Source organism: Pocillopora damicornis, chromosome 8 (genome assembly GCF_964200805.1).
Source record: "Pocillopora damicornis chromosome 8, jaPocDami1.2, whole genome shotgun sequence".
Lineage (NCBI taxonomy): Eukaryota > Metazoa > Cnidaria > Anthozoa > Scleractinia > Pocilloporidae > Pocillopora > Pocillopora damicornis.
The window spans coordinates 7,278,480-7,303,558 of record NC_142677.1 but is presented as its reverse complement, the minus strand read 5'-3'; the positions used below and the strand labels follow the sequence as shown (position 1 = coordinate 7,303,558).

At 39.1% G+C, this 25,079-nt stretch overlaps 5 protein-coding genes across 8 annotated transcripts in view; 3 read left to right on the top strand and 2 right to left on the bottom strand.

The window, feature by feature from the left end:
- Positions 1 to 429: 429 nt before the first annotated feature.
- On the top strand, positions 430 to 2,746 carry LOC149041209 (uncharacterized). Its single transcript, XM_089214180.1, has one exon. It carries the CDS (start codon positions 700 to 702, stop codon positions 1,975 to 1,977), a length of 1,278 nt encoding a protein of 425 aa, XP_089070306.1. The 5' UTR covers positions 430 to 699; the 3' UTR covers positions 1,978 to 2,746.
- LOC149041208 (uncharacterized) lies at positions 2,446 to 4,208 on the bottom strand. The gene has a single exon (XM_089214178.1). It carries the CDS (start codon positions 4,206 to 4,208, stop codon positions 2,640 to 2,642), a length of 1,569 nt encoding a protein of 522 aa, XP_089070304.1. The 3' UTR covers positions 2,446 to 2,639.
- Positions 4,209 to 7,848: 3,640 nt separating this feature from the next.
- On the bottom strand, positions 7,849 to 10,151 carry LOC113680211 (uncharacterized). Its single transcript, XM_027197227.2, has one exon. It carries the CDS (start codon positions 9,355 to 9,357, stop codon positions 8,308 to 8,310), a length of 1,050 nt encoding a protein of 349 aa, XP_027053028.2. The 5' UTR covers positions 9,358 to 10,151; the 3' UTR covers positions 7,849 to 8,307.
- An 892-nt stretch (positions 10,152 to 11,043) lies between these two features.
- On the top strand, positions 11,044 to 12,801 carry LOC113680219 (uncharacterized). The gene has a single exon (XM_027197234.2). The coding sequence runs from the start codon at positions 11,230 to 11,232 to the stop codon at positions 12,325 to 12,327; it is 1,098 nt and encodes a 365-aa protein (XP_027053035.2). The 5' UTR covers positions 11,044 to 11,229; the 3' UTR covers positions 12,328 to 12,801.
- A 281-nt stretch (positions 12,802 to 13,082) lies between these two features.
- LOC113680203 (mitofusin-2-like) overlaps positions 13,083 to 25,079 on the top strand; it is a 36,432-nt gene continuing 24,435 nt past the window's right edge. For 3 of the 4 annotated variants that reach the window (XM_089180089.1, XM_089180090.1, XM_089180088.1), the window contains exons 1-18: positions 13,083 to 13,454; positions 14,185 to 14,427; positions 15,092 to 15,174; positions 16,050 to 16,088; positions 16,476 to 16,584; positions 16,789 to 16,896; positions 17,300 to 17,407; positions 17,583 to 17,628; positions 17,739 to 17,809; positions 18,290 to 18,411; positions 18,509 to 18,635; positions 19,395 to 19,499; positions 19,578 to 19,680; positions 21,037 to 21,100; positions 21,450 to 21,606; positions 22,220 to 22,420; positions 22,934 to 23,130; positions 24,651 to 24,785. In XM_089180089.1, the coding sequence (XP_089036215.1) occupies positions 13,230 to 13,454; positions 14,185 to 14,427; positions 15,092 to 15,174; positions 16,050 to 16,088; positions 16,476 to 16,584; positions 16,789 to 16,896; positions 17,300 to 17,407; positions 17,583 to 17,628; positions 17,739 to 17,809; positions 18,290 to 18,411; positions 18,509 to 18,635; positions 19,395 to 19,499; positions 19,578 to 19,680; positions 21,037 to 21,100; positions 21,450 to 21,606; positions 22,220 to 22,420; positions 22,934 to 23,130; positions 24,651 to 24,785 (2,243 nt within the window). In that variant the 5' untranslated portion in view covers positions 13,083 to 13,229. Of the gene's footprint in view, positions 13,455 to 13,980; positions 14,076 to 14,184; positions 14,428 to 15,091; positions 15,175 to 16,049; positions 16,089 to 16,475; positions 16,585 to 16,788; positions 16,897 to 17,299; positions 17,408 to 17,582; positions 17,629 to 17,738; positions 17,810 to 18,289; positions 18,412 to 18,508; positions 18,636 to 19,394; positions 19,500 to 19,577; positions 19,681 to 21,036; positions 21,101 to 21,449; positions 21,607 to 22,219; positions 22,421 to 22,933; positions 23,131 to 24,650; positions 24,786 to 25,079 lie in introns of all 4 variants that reach the window. The other variant, XM_089180091.1, reaches the window with a different exon arrangement.

The following is a 25,079-nucleotide window of genomic DNA, read 5'->3' as shown; positions in this document are numbered from 1 at the left end:
CGAAGATACAAGGTTGTCATTTTATACTGAAATTAAAATTTTATAACAGACCTAAAAAGGTTAAAACAATACACCGAATGCAAATATGGCGGACCTCTCGGGCGGCCCGGGGCTAGTTGCGTGGAAGCGAGGCTAGTGAGGCCGGCTTTTCCCTGTGTTTTGATCGTCACGAATGGCTGCTTCACGTTCGCTCACAGAAGACGATATTCCTGGAGCTTCTCTTCGAGGTAGATCGCCTGCCACGCTAAAAAAATGAAGAACTTCGTTTCTGGCTGAAATGTAGGGGCGATACATTGAAAGGACTGAAAACAAAAGCACAATTAGCGAAAAGGTAGGATGCTCGTACTTCGACCGATTCGCGGAGATTTCGCGCCTCGCTTGCCTTGATTGCAATTGCGGTAACCAAAGTTTAAAAACGATCTTATCTTCCCTTCTGTTTAGGGTTGAGGAATATCAGTGCCAACGAGTATTCGGAAAGCGACAACTTTTCTGAATGACGAATATTTGAAGGGTATCTCCGCAGCAAGCGATGACAACTACTTTTATTTCCGGTCTCACTGCTATCACAGTTTTCGGAAGAATGATGCCCCACACAACTTGAAAGTCGCATTGTGCATTTTAAGTGGGGAAGTGAAACATGCTACATGTTCCTGCGTTGCTGGGAAGGTTGGTTTTTGTAACCATATATTAGCACTCTTGATGAAGATTTGCAAATTCTCATTATATGAATGTAAAACTGTCCATGAACTTGAAAACGAAGAAGACATGCAGCCAAAGCAAGCATGTACTTCCTCTTTACAGAGGTGGCATAGGAAGGGAAGAGGAGACTCTATAAATCCACAACCAGCAATGGAGGTGCTTGTAGCAAAGACCTACCTGGAGCAGCCCAGATCATCAGCTCGAGAACCTGGTGTCAGATGTACACTATATGAGGCAAGGAATAATATACGGGGGCAAAAGGCAGATGAAGAGAAACTATTGGCAACCTTGAAAGAATTGAACCCAAATATGGCCCTAGCACAGATTATGACCCCAAAGGCTGATTCTATTCCCTTAGTAGAAACCAAATTTGGCAGAAGTCCACAAGGCTCGTATGCTAGCTATCAACTTGCAGTGACCGAAGATAATTTCAAAGTGTTTTGTGACATCACGTCTATCCCAAGGGCAAACCCTGCCAACCATGGTGAGCATATTGTGACATATCCAAGATTTCCCCTATCAAGTCAGTCTAATGAACAGTTTGAGATACCTGCTGATCTTTCAGAAGCAGAAAAATCACTGTTAAAGGATCTGCAAGTTGATGAAGATAAACTGAATGGCATTGAAATTAAAACACGCAGCCAATCAGAGTGCCCTGAATGGAAGTTGGAAAGGAAATTCCGATTTACTGCCTCCAATTTTGGTCTTATACGGGACAGAAAAAGAAACCATGAATCTTTAGTACAAAATCTTATAAATCCAAAGCCTTTTTCATCAAGATATACTAATCATGGACTTAAATATGAGCCAATTGCCTTAGAACAATACCAAACATATATGTCCTCTATTAACAAGTCAGTGAAGGTTTTTAAGTCAGGACTTGTAATAAGTATGGATGCCCCATACTTGGGTGCATCACCAGATGGCAAGGTTATTGATCCTGGATGCTCTGATCAATTTGGTCTTTCTGAGGTCAAGTGCCCAGAAACCAAGTACTTAGTCACCCCACTGGATGCATGCTCTGATAGCAGCTTTTTCATGGAAGAAGTCGATGGAAAGCCTAAACTTAAACGCACCCATAAATACTATGTCCAAGTGCAAGGGCTGATGGGTGTGACCAGGGCAAAGTGGTGCGATTTCATCGTCTACACCAGTAAGGGAATGAGCATCGAGCGAATTCCATTTGATGTGCAATTTTGGAACAATTTAAAGGACACATTGAAACTGCATTATTTTAAACACTTCCTAGCTATAGCAGCTAGAGAACCAAGAGCATAAGCCAAAGTTACTGTTATTATAATATGCATGTTTACTACATGGTGAGCCCCTATTTGGGACATTTAAACATCAAAACAATTAACTACTGTTATACAATCATTAGGTTCATGAGGCTCTGGATTCTGGGGGGGGGGGGGGAGGGGTGTGGCTCAGACACTCGAAATCTGACCATGTTTAAGAAGAGAAACTTTCCCACCCTGCAGACTTTCAGACAGAATGCTGATTTTGGTTCCCTGCTTAAGAAATTTAACCCAAAACAATCCCTAAAAGCCATACACAGGCTGGCTGCATGTCCACCATAAGCCCTAATGGAGCACCCCCCCATTCCCACCTTAGGTTTATATTTATGTGTTTCATGTAACATCATGGGTCTATAGTGTTTTGTTATTGTTCAGACATTGTGCAAATGCTAAACTTTTAGGTTAGCAGGACATTTAAGTGTTATAACTAGCCCTGCCGTCAAGTCAATTTTATTGTTGTGGTTCATATTTATTTTTGGTTTTGCATTTTTCAAACTAGTTTGATTTATGATTTTGTATGTTTCTAAATATCATGTTTTAAACACAAAAAGTGACAAAAACAAAACTGGTTTGAAAAATATTTTAACTAAAGATAAATGAAAACAACAACATTGGCTCAGTAAAACAATAAACATAAGCAGATCATGTGATATTAGATATGAGTGGATCCTGAGCGTTGCACAGGAAAGCACAAACAGTCCACATTTGGTTAACGACACTAAATAAACTCAGAGGAACAACTCCATTCCAAATTCGGAAGTTCTTTATCTTGTTGATGGCCCTTTCGACGTGTATCCGAAGACTTGCAATCTGCTGTGTCCTAACAACATCTTCGGCAGACATTTGAGCATCACTGCCTAAAAAGGGTGGGATATTCAGATCCACACCAAGGGGCAGGATGTCTTGTATCTGAAATCCCTTGTCTGTCATAACAGAGTCACCATCTTCAAAGGATTGGGACAAAAATCCACTCCGTAAAACAATTTCGCGGTCAGAGATGCTGCCGGTATAAAGTTGACTGCAAAATGTAATAGCTCCACTTGGTGCAATACCGACAAGTCCTTTCAATGTCACATGGTTTTTGTACGAGCTGAAAAGTTCAGAGTTCAAAAGCAAACTGCTTGGCATTTCACAAAAGTCCTCTGTGCAGTCAATAATGACTCGTGTTGAGAGAAATTTTTCTTTGAAATCTGCAGGCATAGTTGCCTGAACAACTGACTTAGGAGGCCAGATGCAAACCTGGCCAAATTTCAGATACATGAAATTAATCCATGGCACAAAAAGCCTGCTTATGGTGGACTGGGCAACACCATACAAGTGAGCTAAATGGCGCTCTGAAAAGCCTCTTCTCAGGCGGCATAAGACAATAAAAAATTCTTCAACTGGTTTGAGTTTTCGTGGGCGTCCTTTCCTTGCAGGTGAAATGTTTTCTTCATCATCAGAGTCCACATCATAAAAATCCTCTGGCACATCTTTTAAGGTGCTTCTTTGACGAATGTTTTCTCCATTTTCACCCGGGTTCAAAAAGTTAAATAAGGCGAGGAAAGTAGCATAATTTGGAAGGCCAGTATAAAAGTTGATGTCAGCGTCTGATGTAAAGCGTTCCAGAGAAAATAGTCGGGCCGAGATAGCCTCGTTCTGTTTCTCTACCTCGTCCAATTTCTTTTTTAGCTCAGTGTTTTCCTGTCGAAGTTTTAACACCTCCTCTTCCAGTTCCTCGATCTTTTTTGGCGCATTTAACTCCGAACAAGTATCGTTTGGCTCAGTATTTCGGTTAGAGACAGTTGCCGTCGACTCGGAAAGTGATTCCGCCGTGATATCTGTTTCGCTCACTACATGTAACTCGGTGTGATCAGAGGAAGCAGACGTTGTTGCAAATAATTTCTTCTGAGGCAGAGGATGTCTTTCTGGAGGAGCTTTTCTTTTCCTTGGAGATGGAACTGACCACGAAAATCTGGTTGGAACGCCACCGGGAACCACATAAGCCCGTCCATTGAATGATTTTCTTAAATCTTCTCGCCTAAAATGAAGGGAACAAACTTTTGTTCCATCGACGATCTTAAAATCCTTTCCTTCTTCACGGCGAATTGCGTGAATCCACTGTTTTCTCCTCGTAGGAGTGCGTGGGAATTCAAAGAAAGAAACTTTCTCTCCTGTGGGCGTCTTCTTTCCTTTCTGATTGCATTCAGGGACACAACAACTCGTAACCATATCGAAAAGCGTAGAACAGAACGACTACAAAACACTTACTCGATGGACTCGAAGGACGCGTTGTCAAAACAAACTCGAGGCCTCACTAGCCTCGCTTTCGCGCAACTAGACCCAGTCCTCCCAAGTGGTCCGCCATATTTGCATTCGGTGTATTTTGATGATCACTGCCTTAGAGAAGAACAACAAGTAAACTTTAGAGCTGTTATTATTGAACTGTGACTTGCACTTTTCATTTTATATAAAGAAGGACTTCTATTTTGCACCAAAAATATAAAGAAGTAATATTTTTTAGGAGGTCCAGTGATTGGGACATTTAAGAAAGTAAGTTATAAAAAGAAACTCGGTTTGTACGACTCACTACTAACAAGTCTTGTTTTAAAAATATTTTCAGATCAGAGTTTCAATTAAAGCAAATTGAAGTCATTTAAAAGGTACTTTTTCTTAAAGGGAACAGTGACCACCTCTGTCTTGTCTGCATGCCAAATATTTGTGGAGTGTGTGGATGATCCCTAAGTATTGGAACTTTCACAAAAATGTTTTGTAAGAATAAAATCAACAAAACAATATTTTCCTAGGTGGGATATGTAAATCCCAACTAGGATCCCGGGTAGAATGCATAAGTCCCGCCTAAACTCCTGGGTGAGATGCAAAAATCCCACCTAAAATACAGGGTGGGATGCAGGAATCCTGCATTAAATGTGGGATCCCAGGTGGGATCAAATTTTCATCCCAGGTGGGAAAGGTGGGATCCCACCACCAAAGGTGAGATCCCACCATTCCCACCTGGGATCCTAAGTGGGATTGCTGGGATCCTGCCTATATCCCACCTTACATTTTACCTGGGTAACCCAAATGATCAAAACTCCTTGCAGATGTGCTCCACATTTCACTTTGGACACTGCCATTTTGAAACAACTCGTAATCCAACCTGTCCAACTTGTGATACCACAATCGCCACTTCTCTTATAGCTGCTTCCCTGGTTATTATGAGAAATCATCCTTTGAATCAGCAGTGTCTCTTTGTTTAGCTCCTCCTCACTAAACAGATTGTTTGAGATGGTAAGCAGACTAATATACAGCCAGGCAGTAATTACTACTCATCACTAATTGAGGCCAGTCATGGAAACCAGCAAATCTTGTTTCAAATGATTAATACTTTGTTATACAGAAAACCTCTTGTGTGTTATCCTTCCACAAGTTCTGATTCTGTTCTAGCTGAACAGTTCAACTCCTTGTTTGCCAACAAGATACGACTTATAAAGGAAAGTTTACCTGCTTGCAGTCATAATACTTCAAATCTACCCCAGAGAATTCCACTACCCTGTGTCCCTGTGAGCTTGTGATCTTCTAATGTGTCTCTACTGAATACATTGCTAATCTGATTAAATCAATCAAAGTTAAAACCTATGCTCTGGGTACTCTACCAGCTTCTGTCTTGATGAAATGCTTGCCAACTTTGTTGCCAGTAATTACCAACATAGTGAATCATTCTTTAGAGGGGGCTTTTATGCCTAATGCACTTAAGTGCACTATGATTACTCCACTTTTAAAGAAGTCTAACTTAGATCCTGAAGAATTTAAGAACTTAAGCCCGGTGTCTAATCTTCCATTTACTTCCAAATTTATTGAGGAGACAGTTGCGGCCCAACTTATGCAGAATATTGGTAAGAACAATCTCAGTGAGAAACTACAATCTGCTTATAAGAAACTGCATAGCACTGAGACCACTCTTTTGAAAGTACAGGATGACATATTGCGAGCTGTGGACAATGGTGGCACTGCAGTTTTGTTATACTGCTTGATTTATCAGCAGCTTTTGACGCTGTTGACCACAGTGTACTACTCCAAAGATTTAAGATATGGTTTGGTATCAAAGGAAGGGTCTTCGCATGGTTCAAATCCTACCTGGCTGGTCAGAGTCAATTTGTCTGCCTGATTGGAACCAGTTCCAGCAAGTCTGATCTAATGTATGGTGTTCCCCAAGGTTCTATTCTTGGCCCTATTTCATATCTTTTGTATACGTTTCCTTTTGGTGAAGATATAAGAAGACATAATATGAATTTTCATTTCTGCACAGATGACTCTCAGGTTTATTTTTTGTTCAACTCTGATTCATCTGTAATTATGCCAAGAATTGAAGCATGTTTACATGATATTGCAACATGGATGTCTTTGACCTAACTTAAACTTAATGGTGACAAGACAGAGCTGTCAATCATAGGATTGCAACATCATCCAGTCTCTCAGCTCCTCTCTTTCACAGCAATTGATGGTCCAGTTATAAATCCCTCTCTCTCTACCAGCAACATAGGTGTTTTTTTTTTTTTTACAATAATTTGAACATGGAATGCCAAGTGGCTGCCATTTGTAAATTTGCCTTTTTACATATGCATGCGTATTAGGAAGTTCCTGTCAGCTGAAAGCACCAAAATGTTAGTGCATGCCTTCGTAATGTGTAGATTGGACAACTGTAACTCTGTGTTATATGGACTTCCGAAATACTTAATTCATAGACTTCAGTTCAGAACTGTGCAGCGTGTCTAATCTCATGTAGTTCTTAATATGACCATATCACTCCTTTACTGAGAGAACTATTATGGCATGCCGTGGAGCAGAGGATTGTTTTCAAAACCTTACTGTTGACTTTTAAATCTTTAAATGATTTAGGTTGTAGCTATATTCGTGATTTGTTGCAAACTTACAAGCCATCTAGGAATTTATGATCATCAACCAGGAACTTGTTAGTGACACCTAGATCAAGGTTAAAATTTTATGGTGATCATGCTTTTTCAGTCAGTGCCCCTAAACTTTGGAATAATCTTCCAGAGCATTTAAAATGTAGTTTAAATCTTACATCTTTAAAGAGCAACCTTAAAAACAAATCTTTTTAAGCGCTATTTCAATTTGTAGTTTTGCTCTAGTGTTTTTCAAATTTATTATTTACCAAGTTACTGCTTTAAACTTTTTATTGTTAAGTACCTTGGAGCTCTAGAATAGGGTGCTATAGAAATTTTTGTATTATTATTATTATAATAATTAAAATGGCAGACTCAAGATAAATATTAAGATTTAAGCTCCTTTTTTATTATCTGGAAGGAGGTAGACTGGGAACTATCTGATAAACATATCTTTTTAAGCATTATTTCAATTTGTAGTTTTTCTCTAGTATTTTTCAAATTTATTATTTACCAAGTTACTGCTTTAAACTTTTTATTAAGTGCCTTAGAGCTCTAGAATAGGGTGCTATAGAAATTTTTGTATTATTATTATAATTAAAATGGCAGTCTCAAGATAAATTTTTAGATACATTTAGATTTAAGCTCCTTTTTTATGATCTGAGCCAGTCTACCATGGTCATGTGACTTTTGTGGAAGGAGGTAGACTGGGAACTATCTGATAATAACATCAGGATCACCTCAATACGCTGCTTAGAAACTTTGCAGAGGTGTTAGGATCTCTCTCAGAAGTGTTAGCCTTGACTTTATCATCAAAAACTAGAAAAAGCTCATTGGAGTGGCTTCTTTCTCCTCCAACAGACAGACACAATCTAGGTTATCACAGGTTCTTCAGAAATACTCAATTTTTTTTTTTTTTTATCATAGAGTTCTTTATCCACATTGAGCACTTGCCTTCTTCTAAATAGTATTATTGAGCTTTTTAATATGACATTCCATGATAAAACATCAGGCCCTAATCATATTAATTTAGGACCTATAACATCTTTTTGGCATTATTATAGACATTCTCCTCAACATCAATGACATGTAAAAAAATTGTGATTTTCTGACTCAAGAAAAAGCAAAAAGAGAAGGCAATTAAAGATTGACTCTTTCATCTACAAGTTATATACAAGACTCAGGAATCTAGGGAGAATGTCCTAAGAAGGGTGGTGACTATTTCATGATCAGTAGTGACGTCACTATGGCAGAATTTAAAATGCCCATCTATAAATCCTGACTCAACCTTGAAACTCGCTAGTGGAGAATATACAAATATCTGTGCTAAAAGAAGAAAGTACAGTTAAGCAAGATATGTGTACAACAGAAAAACTAATTTCTCAGTAATTTGATATTGAGATGCACTGTGTTCAAGTTGGTCATCATTGTAAAATGTTTGAAATATTTCCTTTAATTTTTTCATGCATTCTTTTGGCCAGTTCAAACCCCTTGCTGAGACTTCCAGGGAAAACAAGGTCTGTACGCATTGCCAGTTCTTTCAGTTTATTGACAATGTTACCAGACTCCTTTGTTTCACAAAAATACATATTTGCATGTGGCTGGTAATGTGGTTCTGGTTCCTTGCGTCCATCATTTCCTTGAGAAATAATAACTTTCTTGTGAATAAAAACTGCAGTATAACAATCATCAATCTGTGCATGGGCACCGAACAGATCTTTTTCCTTGATGTAATAAATTAGAGCGACATCAGTTCTGTTTTTCAGACAAGTTTCTGACCAGTAGCATCCAGGTAGAGAGATTTTAGCGAATTTATCTATCAACTTACACTCTGTCTTTTCCACATTGTGACCTAGGTACATTGAACCTCCTGGCTTTAGTATGCGCAGTAATTCTCTCACGAGATTACACTGTGTCTCCTTATCACCCAGCTGTCGTAATCCTCCATAGTTAATAACATGCGAAAATTGTGTTTTATCTCCGAGAAAGTTCAGTTTTCCATCAGAGCTAATGGTTCCAAAAGTGGCTGGAGTATCATTGAACAACCTTTTAGCATAATCCACGGCGTATTGATCTGCGTGGGCACCGCCGATGATGAGTTTCGGGTATTCCTTCCTCAGAAGAGTCAGCCATTCATTACATCCAGTATTGCTATCAAACACAGAGGTACCATCCTTTAAATTTAGTTGTTTAGCCAATTCAGGAATCCAGCTCTTTTCTACAGTAGTTTCATTGGCATGTTTTCTTCTACAGTGGATATCTTCCCAATTGTGCTTGAAAACAGTTTTCTGAAACCAGTGATGAAAATGTTGTTTAGCTCTATCCATGATCCCTTTGCCACCAGAAGCTCGCAGGCTGAATTGTGCTAAGAGGAACATGAAAAGAACCAAAATGGTGGCAGACGCCATGAACACGATGCGGCCATAGCGAACATTAGTTATCCTCATGTTTGGGCCGCAGCAACGAATAAACATCACCCAAAATGAGAAGCGATCTCAAATAACGTCATGGGTTGCTTACGGTATCGAAATCAAAGAATATATATGAGATTTCACTAAAAATTATCGATAATTTTTTCACTCAGACACTCACATACACGTTGAGCAAGAAAGCGAGGCTGCGCTAGTAACCAGGACCCATCGGTTTTATAAAATAAAATATTTTGTTCTTGTCTGGTAGTTTGCCTTTCGAGGAACGATGACGAAGGACAACACCTTCCAATTTTTGGTAGGGAAAAAAATTCAAGATTTTACACGGAAGAAACTCAAGAAAGACAATTTACATGTGTCTCTGATCTCGACGAGAGTGTTAGTACCGCGTCTAGCGTCTACGACTCCTCTTGCGCGCGTGGCTCCTCGCTCGTGCGTGTCACACCGTGCATCTCTCGCGCTGGCTGAAGATAGTCTCGCACTTCATTTCTTATTCATGGAACTCTGGGTTGTAAAGGAGGGATTCACATGTCAGTGTTTTGATAAAACTTAAGCCTGTCAACTGTACATGAGTGGTATTTTTTAAGGGGATACTTCAAGCAGGGAGGGGAGAGGGGTGTTATTTAATACCTTCACTAACAATCCACGATCTGGCAAAGAGTTTGGAGTAAGTTGCATCATCCATTACAAACTTAACCCTTTACGCCCTAAAATCCGAGAGGATATAAGCTCTTAATATTATCTTGCCAATATTAGCATGCATATTCTCCATACCGTTCCTCATACATTTGTTAAGGTGCTGACAAGGAGAATTTGTCTGATAGTGTCTTGGGTTCGCGATCATGCTCTTGATTCGAGGGCGATACTGTAGCGTGCAATAAGATGTTGATCACTCTTAGGGTTGAAAGGGTTCAAGCGTTGAATGGATCAACATTAGTGTCTGGGCAACTGCCAACCTACCCCTCCCCTAACCTAACAACAGTCTATTGATAACAAGTCATGGTTAATGTTGGGTTAGGGGAGGGGTAGGTGGGCAGTTGCCCAGATACTGATATTGATCCCGTTGAATACAACAGTCGACCAGGCACGTGACGGACAATGAAAATTGAACTCGGTCTTTCATGAAAAGATAGAGGGGCCGCAGCCAGGATAAAACATCTTGTAAAATTTAAAAAACGATCTCTGGCTAAAACTTTTAAAATACGAGCTTTCGGCTGTTTGCGCTACAGCCTTCAACGGGTAAAATGATAAAAAGGTAAGAAATACTAGGTGTGAAGTACGAAGTAAAAAATTAAAAATGCTGATAACTAAGAATGTTTGTTAAAAAGAATGTTGTATTGTCCGGGCAAAGGACAGGAATTGTTGTCCGCATTGGGAGTTAACTTGGAATGCCACGCTTCTAGTGCTCTAAGTGTATGTTGGCCCAGATTTTGAATTCAGTCACGGCCATTTTGCAAATACGTACAAACTTGCTAATTTAGTCATAAACAGTTTTTTGTTTTTCTTTTCGTTTGTGGCCACTTTTCACACATAGTTTTCACTGTGCTATAACTTTGCTATATCACTGTTATGTAAATGGTCTCAAATAAGAAAGTGTTAGTTTTGAACAATAATTCTGCATAAAGCTATTTAGAAGCCGATATACCTCACTTCCGACAAACAAAGACCCTCTTGTTGACAGAGTTTTACTGATTGTCATAACTTGCGACCAAAATAACTGGAGTGTAATGAATCTCATTTACTAGATCGGAATCCTAAGTATTTTGTTGTCTCAAGTTTCTAAGTATTTCTTTCTGAGTACACCGTTTCGTCGAAGCGTTAACCGTCTGTTTAGTTTTATCAATGTATAGTTTGGACGCTCAATGTTTGCACAAGTTTTAAGCACCGTTGAGTGTATTCTGAAGCCTTAAGTTAAATATGGCTAAAGCAACGCGACAAATGCGTCAAAATGAGGAACATTACGTTGCCAAGATGAACTTCCGAAGTGAGAAGATTCTACAAAGTCAAATTGAGCGCTTGAACAGAGAGAAATTACTGCAAGTGAAGAGTTTAAACGCTCAAATGAGGACATACGAGAGAAAATTACAGAAGATTAACGAAAGAGCTGCCGAGGTGGAAAAACTTTCGCAGAACATAGATCCGTCTCAGCGTCTTTCAACGAGAGACCACTTCAACAAACTGAGCAAAGATGCCGTAAGGCAAAGACACTTTTCTACAGGTGTGGGTTATTCGTACATTGATCAGCTGTTAGGAGCATCAAAACCACTCGTCAATAGACCAATAAGATGGGGAATAAACCCATCTTTACCAAGTCTTGAACAACAAACTGCTAAACCGATTACTGTCGAGTCAGATGCTGTCTTAGCGAAAGCATTTATGACGGAGATTAAAGGTCATCCTATTTATCTTCGACCGAGGGAAGCTGCGTACATGAAAAAACAAAAGTCGGTTCCATCTGCTTTAATTCTGCCTCCCCTTCCATTAAAACCCTGCGGGAAAGAGACTATGGAACAACAGTCAATAGAACAACACAGAAAACCGCGAGATTACGAATTACAGGAAAAAGCTGAAAACATTGCTTCGCTTGATAATCAAGACGCAAATTCACAACTTTCTCCAATCCTTGAAAACGAAATTGAGGCAGATATTTCTGAAATGAAACGATGTGATAGTAAATTAGCTCCGGACGAAAATGAACCAATCGATCACATTTCCAATACTGAAGGAATGACGAAAGCAAAAGGATCATTTACAATGGAGAAACCTGAGATTGTTATAGAGAGCAACGAGGCTTTGTCTTTGGATAAGGAAATAGCGAGCGATGTTAGCAGTTCATCTTCACTGCGTGGACATTTTATCACGGAATACGAATTCCCATCCCATCAAAGAGCTGATCATTTTACCAGAAGCACTGAGACGTTGAATGTTCAAACAGGTGAAATTACAAAACCTCACAACGAAAACGAACCAAGCTCTTTCAAGTACCAACTACACTCCCGCAGATTTTCATTATGAGCAACAACTTGTAACAAAGAAACACATTTTGTGTGTAAGACATTTAAAATTTTAATCGCTGTTTGAGAATCTATTAAATATTTTCTCCCATGACATTCAAATGTTAAGTTTATAGCGAATTGTAGTAAGATATTTTCTACCACATCGTGAAAAAGTTACAAAACCGTGATGAATCCTCCCGTGGTCTCGGAAATAAAATAAACAAAAGACTTGAATCTTATATTGATAGCAATAGCTCAGTTATTTAATAATATAAAACACCTCAAAGATTTTTAGTCATGCAGAGGCAAAGATAAGTCATGGCAGAGTACCTATACCTGTTCAGCAGGTTTTCGCGCGTGGACTGGGCGCGCGTAAATCGATTTCATTCCACGTAGTGTCTTATTTTTTCTTGATCGGGTAGATCGATACTGATAGATGCTCAGCGAGCAAGTATATGCTTATTTAATTTAAATAAAGACTCCCCGCATGTAAGATTTCTCCGTGGTCTTCCTTGAACGCGACACGCGAGTATTGAAAGGTCGAACCAGGCCGCTCGCGATCACGAGACTTATCTCGGGATTTTACAAATAAAACTTTATTCTGGGAAAAACAGGAGTGCTTAAGCACCCTTCAAAACCTGTCATGTTCAAGGCTGTGTCAAGGCTGTCAGTAACATACACGTACCACGCGAGTTGTCACGCCGGAGAGACACCTCACGAGCTGAACACACGCAAAAAAAGGTGACAAGTTTCAGCGGATTCATTTCGCAAAATATGCCTCAATTATGAAATCCACGTGCGTATATTGAACCTGCCTTGACAATTATTATTTTCCCTTCGCGTAGTAAACACCGCACTTAATTCCTCCACTGAAAAGCGATCGATTAAAAAAGCTGGCTATCCAGCCACCTCCTAGTAAACATGAAGAATTCATCGTCTCAGTTTAAGCGAGCTAAATCTTTAAAAGATGGCGAAATGAACGGAGTGAATGGAGAGTCCCCTCTGCACAATTTCGTCAAAGCGAAGCAGAAGATAAACGCTATATTTGGGGACATCAGAGAGTATCTTGAAGATTGTAACAAATTCTTAGCTGATTTCAGAATAGCTGATGAAAATGAACACGACATCAAGAAGTTCTCAAGCGAGGTAAGATTGTCGAATGTCGCGTTCAAGCTCCATGATATTGATGAGAATTAGTAAATTAAATATTGTTAAACCGGTGTTGATCATACAACCTTGTGGTTGTTTTTTAATGGTTTTTTATTCATTTTTCTATTACTTCAAAGCTACCTTGATTGATACATCGATCAAATACTTTCTTTAATTAACTTTGCTATGTTGTTTACAATTTGTAGATGTACAATCCAGGATTTTCATGGATTGTGCATTCAAATATATTGTACAATAACATTACATAATGTAGTTGTGTTCTTTACTTGTTTAACAATAATTCGGTTTGTTACGGACACTGGCTAAACTTCAGAATACCCCGCAACTTTGGTCCGCCTCACTTCATGTGTCGGGAGGCTTTGAAGATCGAGGCATAACACAATAGACGCTATTCTTATTCAATGACATGTAAATGAGTTGCGGGGTATTCTGAAGTTGCTCCCGGACACTTTCTGTAGATTCATGCCAGTTTTTTTTTGTTTTCCCTAATTGTTTCTTCCAGTTAACACAAGATATATTGTCAAGACACCAATTTTGCAATCTTGGTAATGGGCACTATGAACGAACTTCTGTGTACAACCCATGCATTTATTCATGGTACATCTCACTTAATGTACACTTTAGATACCTGCACTGTCACTTTCAATTTTTTTATGTAATTAATTCTCATTAAGTCAGAACTGATTACAGCAGTTCTCTCACACAGGTGTCAGGTTTTCTGGCCCAGGTTTCAAGCATTTCAGAGGTTCTATTAAGGGATCAGATGAAGGTGGCATTCTTTGGACGAACCAGTAATGGAAAGAGCACTACAGTAAATGCCATGCTACAAGATAAGATCTTACCAATGGGTATTGGCCATACTACAAACTGTTTTCTCAGTGTACATGGTTCAGATTTACCGGATCCATATATCATGGTTCCAGAGAGTAATGACAAAAAGAATGTGAAGGTATGTCTTCTTAAATATTGTTGTAATTTTCTCCTTTGTAATAATTATATGTATGACATTTTCTTGATAGAAAATTGTTGTAATTCTCCTTTTTAATAATTATATGTGCCAAGTTTTCTTGATTGAGCAACCAGTGCATTTATTTTAAAATCGGCCTGGTGAACATGGTGTTTATAAGCAACAGGACGGTGTTTTAATCATGTATGGGTGTGTCAACTTTTGATAATACCCATACTTCAAGAGCAAGAGGTAGTTGGTTAAGAAAGCATGATTTTTCTCTGTCAGACTGTCACTTAGTCTTAACAAGGATGTATATTTTTCTTACAGATATTTTATGCATAAGATATGATTTACTCTTTATAAATGGAATTTGATTTTTATAGCCTTAAAACAAATAAAAGCCTAAACCTCATTAAAAAAAACTCCTACTGTTTAATTCTAAACTAGCAGTATTTCTCTGGTGTTCATATGGTTTTTAACAGTTAATGGAGGTTTGACATTTAATTGAGAAAATATCACAGATACCTTTTAAGTTAATTATCTCAAAGCAGAAGAATACTTATAAAATATATTAGATAATACTCCAGGTGATGTATGTGCTATATAAGGTAATAAATAGTTAATATTGATAACTACATATTTTTCTTTTTTGTCATGGAAACAGTCACTGGGTCAACTTGCCCATGCCTTGTATGAAGAAAAGCTTGATGCTAGTAGTCTTGTTCAAGTCTTCTGGCCAAAGTCCAGGTTTGATTTTGTTTTGTAATTATTATATCATTCACATCTACTCACAGGTAACTGATGTCCTGTCAGTCTAAGTGCATTTATTGTTAAACCTTGCAAACTTTATTTATTAGTTGTAAAAGTAGAATGTTGTGTCCTTTGTTGTACATGAATTTTTCTTTTCCTGGTTTATTCCAAAAAGGTTAAGTTTGTCAAATTTTTTTTGGTTACAGATTAATTCTGTTATTATGCATTACACTTATTATAAACAAGCTGATTAGTCACGAGCATTCAATTAAATATCATGTCAAGAAGTTGACATGATAACCCAATATCTGTAGCAAACATTGCATTTGTCATTTTGAGTCCAAAGTCTGCCTAGTTTCCAAGCCCTTTCCCAAACTTTTGTGAGCCCAAAGAGATGTGTCATTTTTTCCAGTTTGTTTTAAAACTGTGGGATAAAACAATTACTGAATTCAGTTTTTACATGATATCTTGAATTATTAAGCCTAGTGTCTAAATTTGTAATATGCCACAGCCTTCAGTTTCGGCAGATAACTCAGAACTTCATCTTGATTATTCAAGTTACTATGTTCAACTCCCTTCAGTAATTGTTTAATATACGTACAGTAAAGTATAAAGCTGTGTCATTAGTTTTTCATTGACTGTCTTGTAAACAAAGGAAATATATTTCTAGTGTTGAAAGATCTTGGATAGGCTGCCTCTTGTGTCTTAAAAAGATGAAAAAAAAAACTTTCCAAACACAGTACGCATGTTCTAGATCATGCATTTCACATTAGATCAGAGGGTTTGTATCATTACAAGAAAGCTTTACCTATACATTGTTATCACTTGTGACAATCTCATTCTTGTTTAAAATGTATTTTTTTTAACTTCAGATGTAAAATGTTGTCAGAGGATGTTGTTTTGGTGGATAGGTAAGCAAAATAAAAGTGATGAAATTTACTGTATAATTAACCTGTTGAGCAGTTACAATCCAATTTCTCCTAACAATTTCAGCCCTGAATCACACATTATGATTATGAGAATAAAGGAAATGATCACCAACTAAAGAAACTCTGGACTGTTAGGTTAATTGTCTTCATCCACACCTTAGGGAATATACAGAGAACAGTACAGAGAATATGCATACTTATGGTAAGGTGTGAAGGTTTCAGAGGAACAAAAACACAAAAGAACTAGAAAACAGTGAAAAAAGTAGGTTAAGTGAGGCATTGCTCCACCATGACATGTCCTGTGTCTTCTACATCAAGAAGAAGCCCAAAAACTGCCATGTAAATAGTCACAAACAACTGTTGTTTTAGTCCTGGTATAGATGTGAGCCCTGATCTTGATCTGTGGATTGATAAACACTGTTTGGATGCTGATGTGTTTGTCCTGGTTGCTAACGCTGAGTCAACACTTATGGTTGCGGTATGTTGATTTGTAACCATTCATCTGCTATGTGTATTAAGATAAAACACACACCAACTTTCAATTTGACTGAATTTTTTTGAAATTTCATTTGCTTTTAAATGTAATTTGATACAGGAGAAATTTATCTAATGTGGTAGCATTCATAGATTTAATCTTCCCATGTTTGTTTAGTGTCTCATTTGGTACCCTTTTCATTTGCAGGAGAAAAAATTTTTTCACAAAGTGAATCAGCGTCTTTCAAGACCAAACATCTTCATTCTAAATAACAGATGGGATGCATCTGCATCAGAACCTGATACGATGGAGCTGGTGAGTAAGAACTTATTTGTTTTTGATAGCCATTCAAATTTGAAATCAAAGGATGTCAAAAATGGAACCGAAACATGGCATTGGAGTTGCCTTTCATTTCAGATGCCCACTTCATATTGTGGTTTGGCAAGGCAATAAAAGAATGCACATATACAATTGTTGCTGGAAAAAAAGGGACTGTATCTTCCCTGCTTGAATAATCTTGCTATATATTCATAGTAGGGGGGTGGGGCTCATATAGAGGGGAAGGATTAAGGTATGATGATGGGTTAGAATACCAACAAGTTATTCCCACCTCCCCCTGGACAACAACCTTTTCTCCTCCCCTCCCCTCCCCCCCCCCCACCATCATATGATGGCAATAATGTATGCTTTTGAGATTTTTTTTTCCTGTTTCCCTAAGGTGAAAGATCAACACCTCAGTAGGAACATCAGTTTCCTTGTTGATGAGCTCCAGTGTGTAGACAAAGGACAGGCAGAAGACAGAGTGTTTTTTGTCTCCGCTAAAGAGGTAGGCTGCTTGATATTTGATCTCTGGGCTTACAAGCACCAATTGCAAATAACTTTGAACAAGTCAATAAGTTTTTGTTACTGCTATGCAAAGAGCAATTTGATACAGGACACATCTCTTAATTTATTTATTTGTTTATTTTCCCACTTTCTTTTCCTGTTTCTGATTTACACAGACCTTAATGACCAGAATGCAGAAACACCAAGGAATGCCTCAAGGAGGTATGTGGCTGATTAAAATGCACATTCTCTTGAAACAGTAAGAACACATTCTTATCAAGTAAGTTTTGAATATTGAAGCAAATAAGCAACATTGCCATGTTGTTTTTCAGGTGGGGCCATTCATGTTGAAGGATTTCCTGCTCGACAGTTGGAGTTTGAGAACTTTGAACGTAAATTTGAGGTACTGTAGTTCCTTTTCAGGCTCACAACCCAGCAAACAGTTTTCAGATAGTCACTTGTTATTTGGTAGATCACATATGAACCAAAAGGTGGCAAAAATATTTTGATGGTTGCAACATGGAATTTGAAGACTTCATAATTCAAGGAATACAAAATTACTAGACTAAGTGGTAAATTCACATATAGCTCTGGAAAAAATGTTTAGCATGGAAAGGGGGCTTATGACCCCATTACCTGGGAACAGCCACCTTAAACACCATTGGCAGCTGCTCAGGGAAAAGGTTATTGAAACCCCTGGCTTTGTTGTGTCTTAGATCCTTGGTAAGAACTAATAAAAGATTGCTACCACAAATTCTTAATGTATATGTACATATACATTTTTCCATTTAAAATTAAACACATTTGCTTGTCTAGAGTTGGTGTCAATATATTGTTATTGTTGTCACTTTGCAATAGAAATTTTACATGCTTTATTTTATAGGAGTGTATTTCTAAGTCAGCCATACAAACCAAGTTTGAATCTCATGCAGTCAGTGGATTGAAAATTGCAAACATGGTAAAGGTTCTTATGGAACAAGTAGTGGGTTCTGCATTTCAGCAAAGGTGAGAAATAGAGAAATGACTTTTTCATTTTGCTTATTGATAGTGATTTTAGTTTATTGTCAGTTTTGCTGAGTTCATATGGTCTTTTTTTGCCAAGATCTAAACTGGAGAAAGCCAAGAAGGAGCAAGAGAATAGACTGGAATATGTGAAGGAACAGCTTGAAATCCATACACATGATGCCAAACGCCAGATCAAGGAAATCACTTCTAAAGTTGAGGGTCAGGTAATGAAATAACTCAAATGCTCTTTAGAAGGCGTAAGGTTAAATTTGTGGTTTATTCAGTCTTGAACCATGGTCATTTCAAGTTTTTTACAATGTAAGGTTCATAATAGATTAAACAGTATGTAATCAAATGGATAACGTTATTTGACATGCTTCTCAAATGCTTGTCAGGTGCCTTTGCATATGCATATCAAATTTACTTTGAAGTAAGTGGTAAAATCTTATCGAGTGTTTGCGTAAATTTTATCATTAGAGTGCCTGAGTGCACACAGGTCTATATGCACCTGATTTGTAATAAGTATGATGATTTATAGAAGTAAGGATGAACACAAATTAGGACACATTCTTACAGAACTAATTTGTCAGACCTCTTCTTGGTTTCCACACCCAGAGTGTTGCTACATGTACTCCCTCCTGAAATGGGAAGCCAGTCCATAACAAGCCAGTCCATAACAAGCCAATCCAACAAGCCAATCCAACAAGCCAATCCACAACACTTCTTCATGTTTCATGACCACTTGTTTGTATCCACTTTTACTTTTAGTTCAAGAGAGAGACTGTCAGAATTAGGTGTCTTGCACAAGCCCACAGTTCGTTGACCTGCTGTGCTCCAACCCAGGCCTCTTGGTCAGGAGTTCAATGCCCTGACCAAGTAGCCACATGTGCTGCACATTGTTCCTTGTATCTTTGCTCATTACATCAAAGCTTGGTTAGAAGGTCTGATGTTGCTTACTGAACAAAGTGTTTTCCTTTCTTTAGGTGACTGAGGCTATGACAGAAGAGATTGGCCGACTGGGTTTGCTAGTGAATGAGTTTGATCATCCATTCCATTCTCATCCTGGGTTCCTTAAAACATACAAAAAGGTGAAAGTTACACGTGTAGAGAGTTACACTGTCAAAATAATCTGAAATTTAACACTTTATCGCTGATTATGTCAATAGGAGTTGTACAATCACCTTGAGAGGGGCTTGGGAAGGAATATGACGGCTCGTTGTTCAAATTCGCAAACTCAAGTGATTTGTGAGGCGCAAAAGGAAATGGCAGGTCAGTGTTCAGGAACTACTCTATGTTACATGAATGATGTGGGAATGTGCATGTGTATGTAAGCCTAAAAATTCTTGAATGAGTATATGGTGAATTGCCGGAATTATCTGGAGAAGTCCGTTTGAAAAACAGCTTGCGTCAGTTTACAGAACTGGTCTGACTTAAAACCTTCCTCACCTTCCGCCTCTTTGGTCTTTCCGATTGTAAGTTATGCTCGCATTGTTTTGCACGAGGATTTTGATAGCTATTTGTCAAAATTGTCAATCAATGTAATCACGCTGCACTAATCAGTGGAGCCATTCGCGGGTAAACATATTTCTCAGAAGCTGTGATTCGCTTGCAAGCCTTCCTGCCTCTTCCCACCCCACCCCTATCCTGCGCCTTTTTTCACTCTCGTCCCACCACATTTCGCGCGGTTAGGAAATTAAAAAGTTCTTCTTTGGTAATGGTAATGGTAATGGTAACTTTATTTATACACGGTAAATCCTTCAGCAAATATTATAAAATGATACAAGATCAACTAATTATCCCTAACTAAACTAACTGACTTAAACTATATGCTAAAAGCTGCTTTACAAGGATGCCGTGTTAAAGCTCATTCAAAACTGTGGTGACGTATGTTAAGTTTAAACTCATGTAAAGATGTTGCTGCACGAAGGTCACTAGATAGGCTGTTCCACAACCTGGCTCCGCTGTAAGAGAAACTCTCCTTCGAGTAATTGGTGCGGGGCTGAGGAATAGCCAATTTATTTTCAGTATTCCTTAATTGGCGATGTTCTGACGTTTCGAAACACAAATCTAGAACTCAGATACTCAGGGGTCATCTCATGTAAAGATTTGTACATCATAACAGCAGCTGATTCAAATCCTTGATATTTGAGTTTACGCCAACCCAGTGCCCGGAACAATTCATCGACAATTCATCCAGTGTTTTGTACTGGAACACTTGTTACGGAGGCTATGCATTAGGGTAGCAAAATAATTGAAGTAAAGCAAGAACTAAGGGCACATCATGTAGTCATATGGTTGAGGGGAAAAAAGGGGGGGGGGAGCTAACAATAAAGAGGCATGAGTCCTTAATGAGGAACCAGTTATTATTTATGGCCGGGGGGAGGGAGGATTCAGGGGAGGATCACATTGTTTTCAGGGGGGAAGGGAAGGAGGATCAGTCGTCGCCGACAGAGTGAAAAGCGGGACTGGAGAGAATTGACTGCCAATTTACTACCAACGAGAAACGAGGGGGGAGGGGGGGGAAAGGAATCGCAAGAATATTACAGGGCCTTATGAGGGGATCTAGTAAATTTTATCGCGACATAACCGACATCCTCCGAAATAGCTACATTTCTTTTTACCCAGATCGCCTTCGTAGTCTTCTTCCGCCTGAAACACCAGAGGTATCTCTTGAGTCCGGCACTCCAGCGTGAGTATTGTCTTCCTTAAACCATTAAACCCTAACATCCGAATGCATATTCTCCATACTGTGCTCCACACATTTCTTAAGGTGCTGACAAGGAGAATTTGTGAAACAATCAAGAGCTTCTTCAGTTGGGGTTCATCTCCATTATTCTCATGACCTTAATGTTTTATTCATGGGTGATATTGTAAGGAGAAATTAGATGCTGGTCAAGGAGTAAGATCTACTAACTCAGTATAACAAGACATCAGGACCACTGGCTTTAGGAATCCAGGAGGCAGACAACCAGGAGGAGAAAGGAATAAACATCCGTTTTTCTTGTTGCTAATTTCGTTATCGTGTTTATTTATTGTAGTCTTGATTTCCAAGCGAGCTACAAACTGGATGTGCCCAGTCTGTGCACTGATTTTCATGAAGATATCGAGTTTCACTTCTCTCTTGGCTGGCAAGCGATTTTGAGGAAGTTCTTGGCGCCTCATAATGCTGGACTAGCCATCGCTTTGGGAGCGAATGTAAGAACACTTGTTTAATAGTAGAGTTACAAAGAATGAAAAAAATTACGCTTGTCAAAGAAGAGTTAAGATCGAAGGAGCACATGAAGAGCATTAAAAATTTTGTAACAACAAACGGAAATCTTTTCATGTCATTCTATTTCAATCAAGGGAAATAGCTGAAAGCCATTTCTGAGTTGTTGTTTCGATCCACAATTAACTTCTCCGCTCCATCACTATGGCCTTCCATTCTTGTAAGACATTTGAATGCTTGAAAGCCGAAAAACAACTTGGATAAACTACTCCGCGATGACTTAAACCCTCACTCTAGGAAAGAAAAAGGCGGTGGTTGAGTAGCTGATTACTGTAAATAAGTGATAACGTTCCCAACGAAATTAGGAAAACACATGCTGTTGTAGAAGGTTAGGAAAAAATGGAAAAGGAAGAGAAAGAAATTTTCTTTCACTTGGAATCGATCATAAAACTTTTCGCTTGAGAGGTGAATTTTGTAGTCTTGTACAACTGTGGCGCAATTTATTGCGCCACAGTTGTACTAAGGTCAGATGGATATCTCGCCCCTAGATAATTTCTTTTCGAACTGTAGTGGCTCATAGCAATTTTGATTTGGTTTAAGCTTCAGCGAAATGTGCAGAACTTGGTACCTACCGCACAACCGTGTTCCGCAGAGGCAAGAACTGGAACTAGTTCACAGGCACCTTCATTACGTGACGTTATGAAACGTCCTGAGGGTGATGACGTCACGTTGGCGGTCGTGCAAGGTTTAGCTTCACTAACGTCACGCACTGGTACGCTGGTGGTCATAGTTGGAGGACTGGTAAGGGTTAAAATATTTTATTGAGTCAGAGAACCTCAGACATAAAACACAGCGGTCAAACGTTGGGCATGCGCGAGGGGATCAATTCTTGCCGGCCGTGCTTCAATTTCTGCATAAATTTCAAGGAAAAAAAGGGGAAAAAACCGCTGTCCTGCAAAGTAAGAAAACGAAAATTGAAACGTTCATAGAAATCTGCTGAAGGAAAAAAAAGCAGGGAAAAGGAAAACGCGAGACTTTCTAACACTTATCTTTTTTAAGTTATGGTATCCTGTTGATCTACCGAACTATTACTGGCTTGTGTGGTTTATTGGTAACTCGTGTGAGACAACTTGTATTTGACAACCTGAAAGCACACCACCCAGTCATTACAACTTTCGCACATGCGTATACGTTTGACCGCGATACAGACAAATTGCATCGCTCAAAAATGTAGTTTGAATTTCCGCGCAACATTGCGGAGTTATGTATGCCTACACGAAGCGTCCATTCCAATTGATGTTTCTTTAATCGCAGATTTGGAAGACGGTAGGATGGAAGTTCATAGCTTTGTGTGGTGGGTTATACAGTGGAGTGTATGTAATTGAGAGGGTACGTTGGACCAATGGTGCTAAAGAGAAGGCTTTCAAACGACAGTTTGTGGATTACGCTTCTGAAAAGCTTCAGTTAGTGGTCAGCTGCACTAGCGCCAACTGCAGTATAAGAGTGCAACAGTAAGTTTGGCTGCCATATGATTTTTGAAGCGTCTTTGATGTGAATGTTGGTAAGATTTTCTTTCACCCACAAAGCCGTGTGATTGGTTTTTGTTTCAATTTATAGCTCGTGGTCTGGCCAATCGGACAAGGTGTCATTTATGTGGGGCGTCAGTGGTCCAGTGGTTAGTGCGCTGGACTCTGGGTCGAAGGGCCCGGGTTCAAGTCCTACCAGGGGCATGTCGCTGTATCCTTAAGCAAGATGCTTTACCCACTTTGCTTCGTCTCTCGGATAAGACGTAAAGCCGGAGGTCCCGTCTCACAACCCTTCTATGTTACAAATAAATTGTGGGACGTAAAAGAACGCACGCACTGTTCGCAAAGAGTAGGGCACGTAGTGCCCGGTGTTGTGGTCTATCTCGATTTGTGCCGTCGTAGGTCTGGGTGGGTGAGGTGTGATCACAATGGACTGAAGCGGCTGCCAGAGGCGCCTTTAATATGCTGACGTCCGATCTCACCTCTCTGGTTCCTCCGCAATTCAGCCCTTGGCTGCAAGTGAGGAAATTGGCACCATTCATCTATCATCTATCTATCTATCTATCTATCTATCTATCTTTTGACCAATTAGGTCGCAAATCGTTAAGAGTCGCGAATTTTTCCGCGGTTTACACTCGGTGTCTTGTCAATCAGACCAGATGTCACGCTTTTGACCAATCAGGTTACAAATTGCTCGACAGACGCGAATTTTCCCGCGCTTTACGCTCGGTGCCAAACATTGATTTGCCCCTCAATTGATTCTGCCGCCTAACAGCCCCATTTTAAGCCATTTATCTCATTGATACCTTTCTGCTCAAGTGATTGTCGTGTTTGCCAAAGTGCTATCATCGACTTGTTCAAACTCAAGCTCTCTAGCTCACAGTAGAAGGTAAATTCACTTGACTTGAAACTGAATGTTGAAACGGTGCCATATGATGAAAGGCTGGAAGTGTTAATTGGATGGCACAAGCGTAATAACTTAACGATTCCAGAATAGTCTATGGCTGTTTGATTTTGCACCCATTCGGTATGCTATTCAAAGCATGCAAAGCCTTAAGTGTCTTCAACTCTGTCATACTATCATTTCAATTCCAAGAAAACAATGCTGTTTGGTGTTAAAAGTGTTAATTCAATGGCCTCTTCAGCCTGAAAACGGATTGATTCTGCAGAGGAACTTTTACACTTCAATTGTCTTTGGGTTTTACTGAATAACACGAGTAGAATAATTTCTCATACTTGTTTGCTATTTTGATCTTGTTATGAGGATTACTGCGAATTAATTCCTCTTGTTTGTAGTATGTGGTGTTATCAGCTTAAAGTCAAATGTTAGACGGATTTTCCACAAGTTCATTCCGGTCTTAGCTATGTAATCTTGTTACAGTGCGTGTGTCGGCTCGTTCGCTTTTGATGTCGCGATATTTCAACGGTTTGGCGATAAGATACATGACAATGCCAAATCCCCGATTACTTCAGATAAAGAAACATTTGATTTTATTTCATTTCAGAGAACTGACGTCAACCTTCGCGAAGCTTAAGTCTCTGGTTCAGAGAGCCAAGGAAAACTTGGAAGAAAACATCATCGAATTATATAGAGAAATAACAAGGCTTGAGAAAATCGAAAACGATGCGAAAATATTAAGGTAATTCTGTCCTACGTATTGGCAATTGATTAATGACAACAGCTATTGCAGAAACTGAGGTTTGGGGAGGGAAGGGTAGAAATGAACAGTGAAATGGGGGTGGGGTGAGGGAAAATGATTTTCCTTTGAACCAAATGTATCATAACCGCCCTCTTCACATTGGGTTGGCATTCTCCCTCGCCGAAGGGAACAAGGTGGCATGGATAAGTGATTACCCACGGTATCAGAGACTGGCATTCCCTAGAAAGGACTTTGCGAAGTGAGAATTACTCCTTGCTTCTTTATAGAACATCA

What these genes read in the sequence shown, in the direction of transcription:
- LOC149041209 (XM_089214180.1), top strand. Translation starts at nt 700, where the DNA reads ATGAAGATTTGCAAATTCTCATTATATGAATGTAAAACTGTCCATGAA.
- LOC149041208 (XM_089214178.1), bottom strand. Translation starts at nt 4,208, where the DNA reads ATGGTTACGAGTTGTTGTGTCCCTGAATGCAATCAGAAAGGAAAGAAG.
- LOC113680211 (XM_027197227.2), bottom strand. Translation starts at nt 9,357, where the DNA reads ATGTTTATTCGTTGCTGCGGCCCAAACATGAGGATAACTAATGTTCGC.
- LOC113680219 (XM_027197234.2), top strand. Translation starts at nt 11,230, where the DNA reads ATGGCTAAAGCAACGCGACAAATGCGTCAAAATGAGGAACATTACGTT.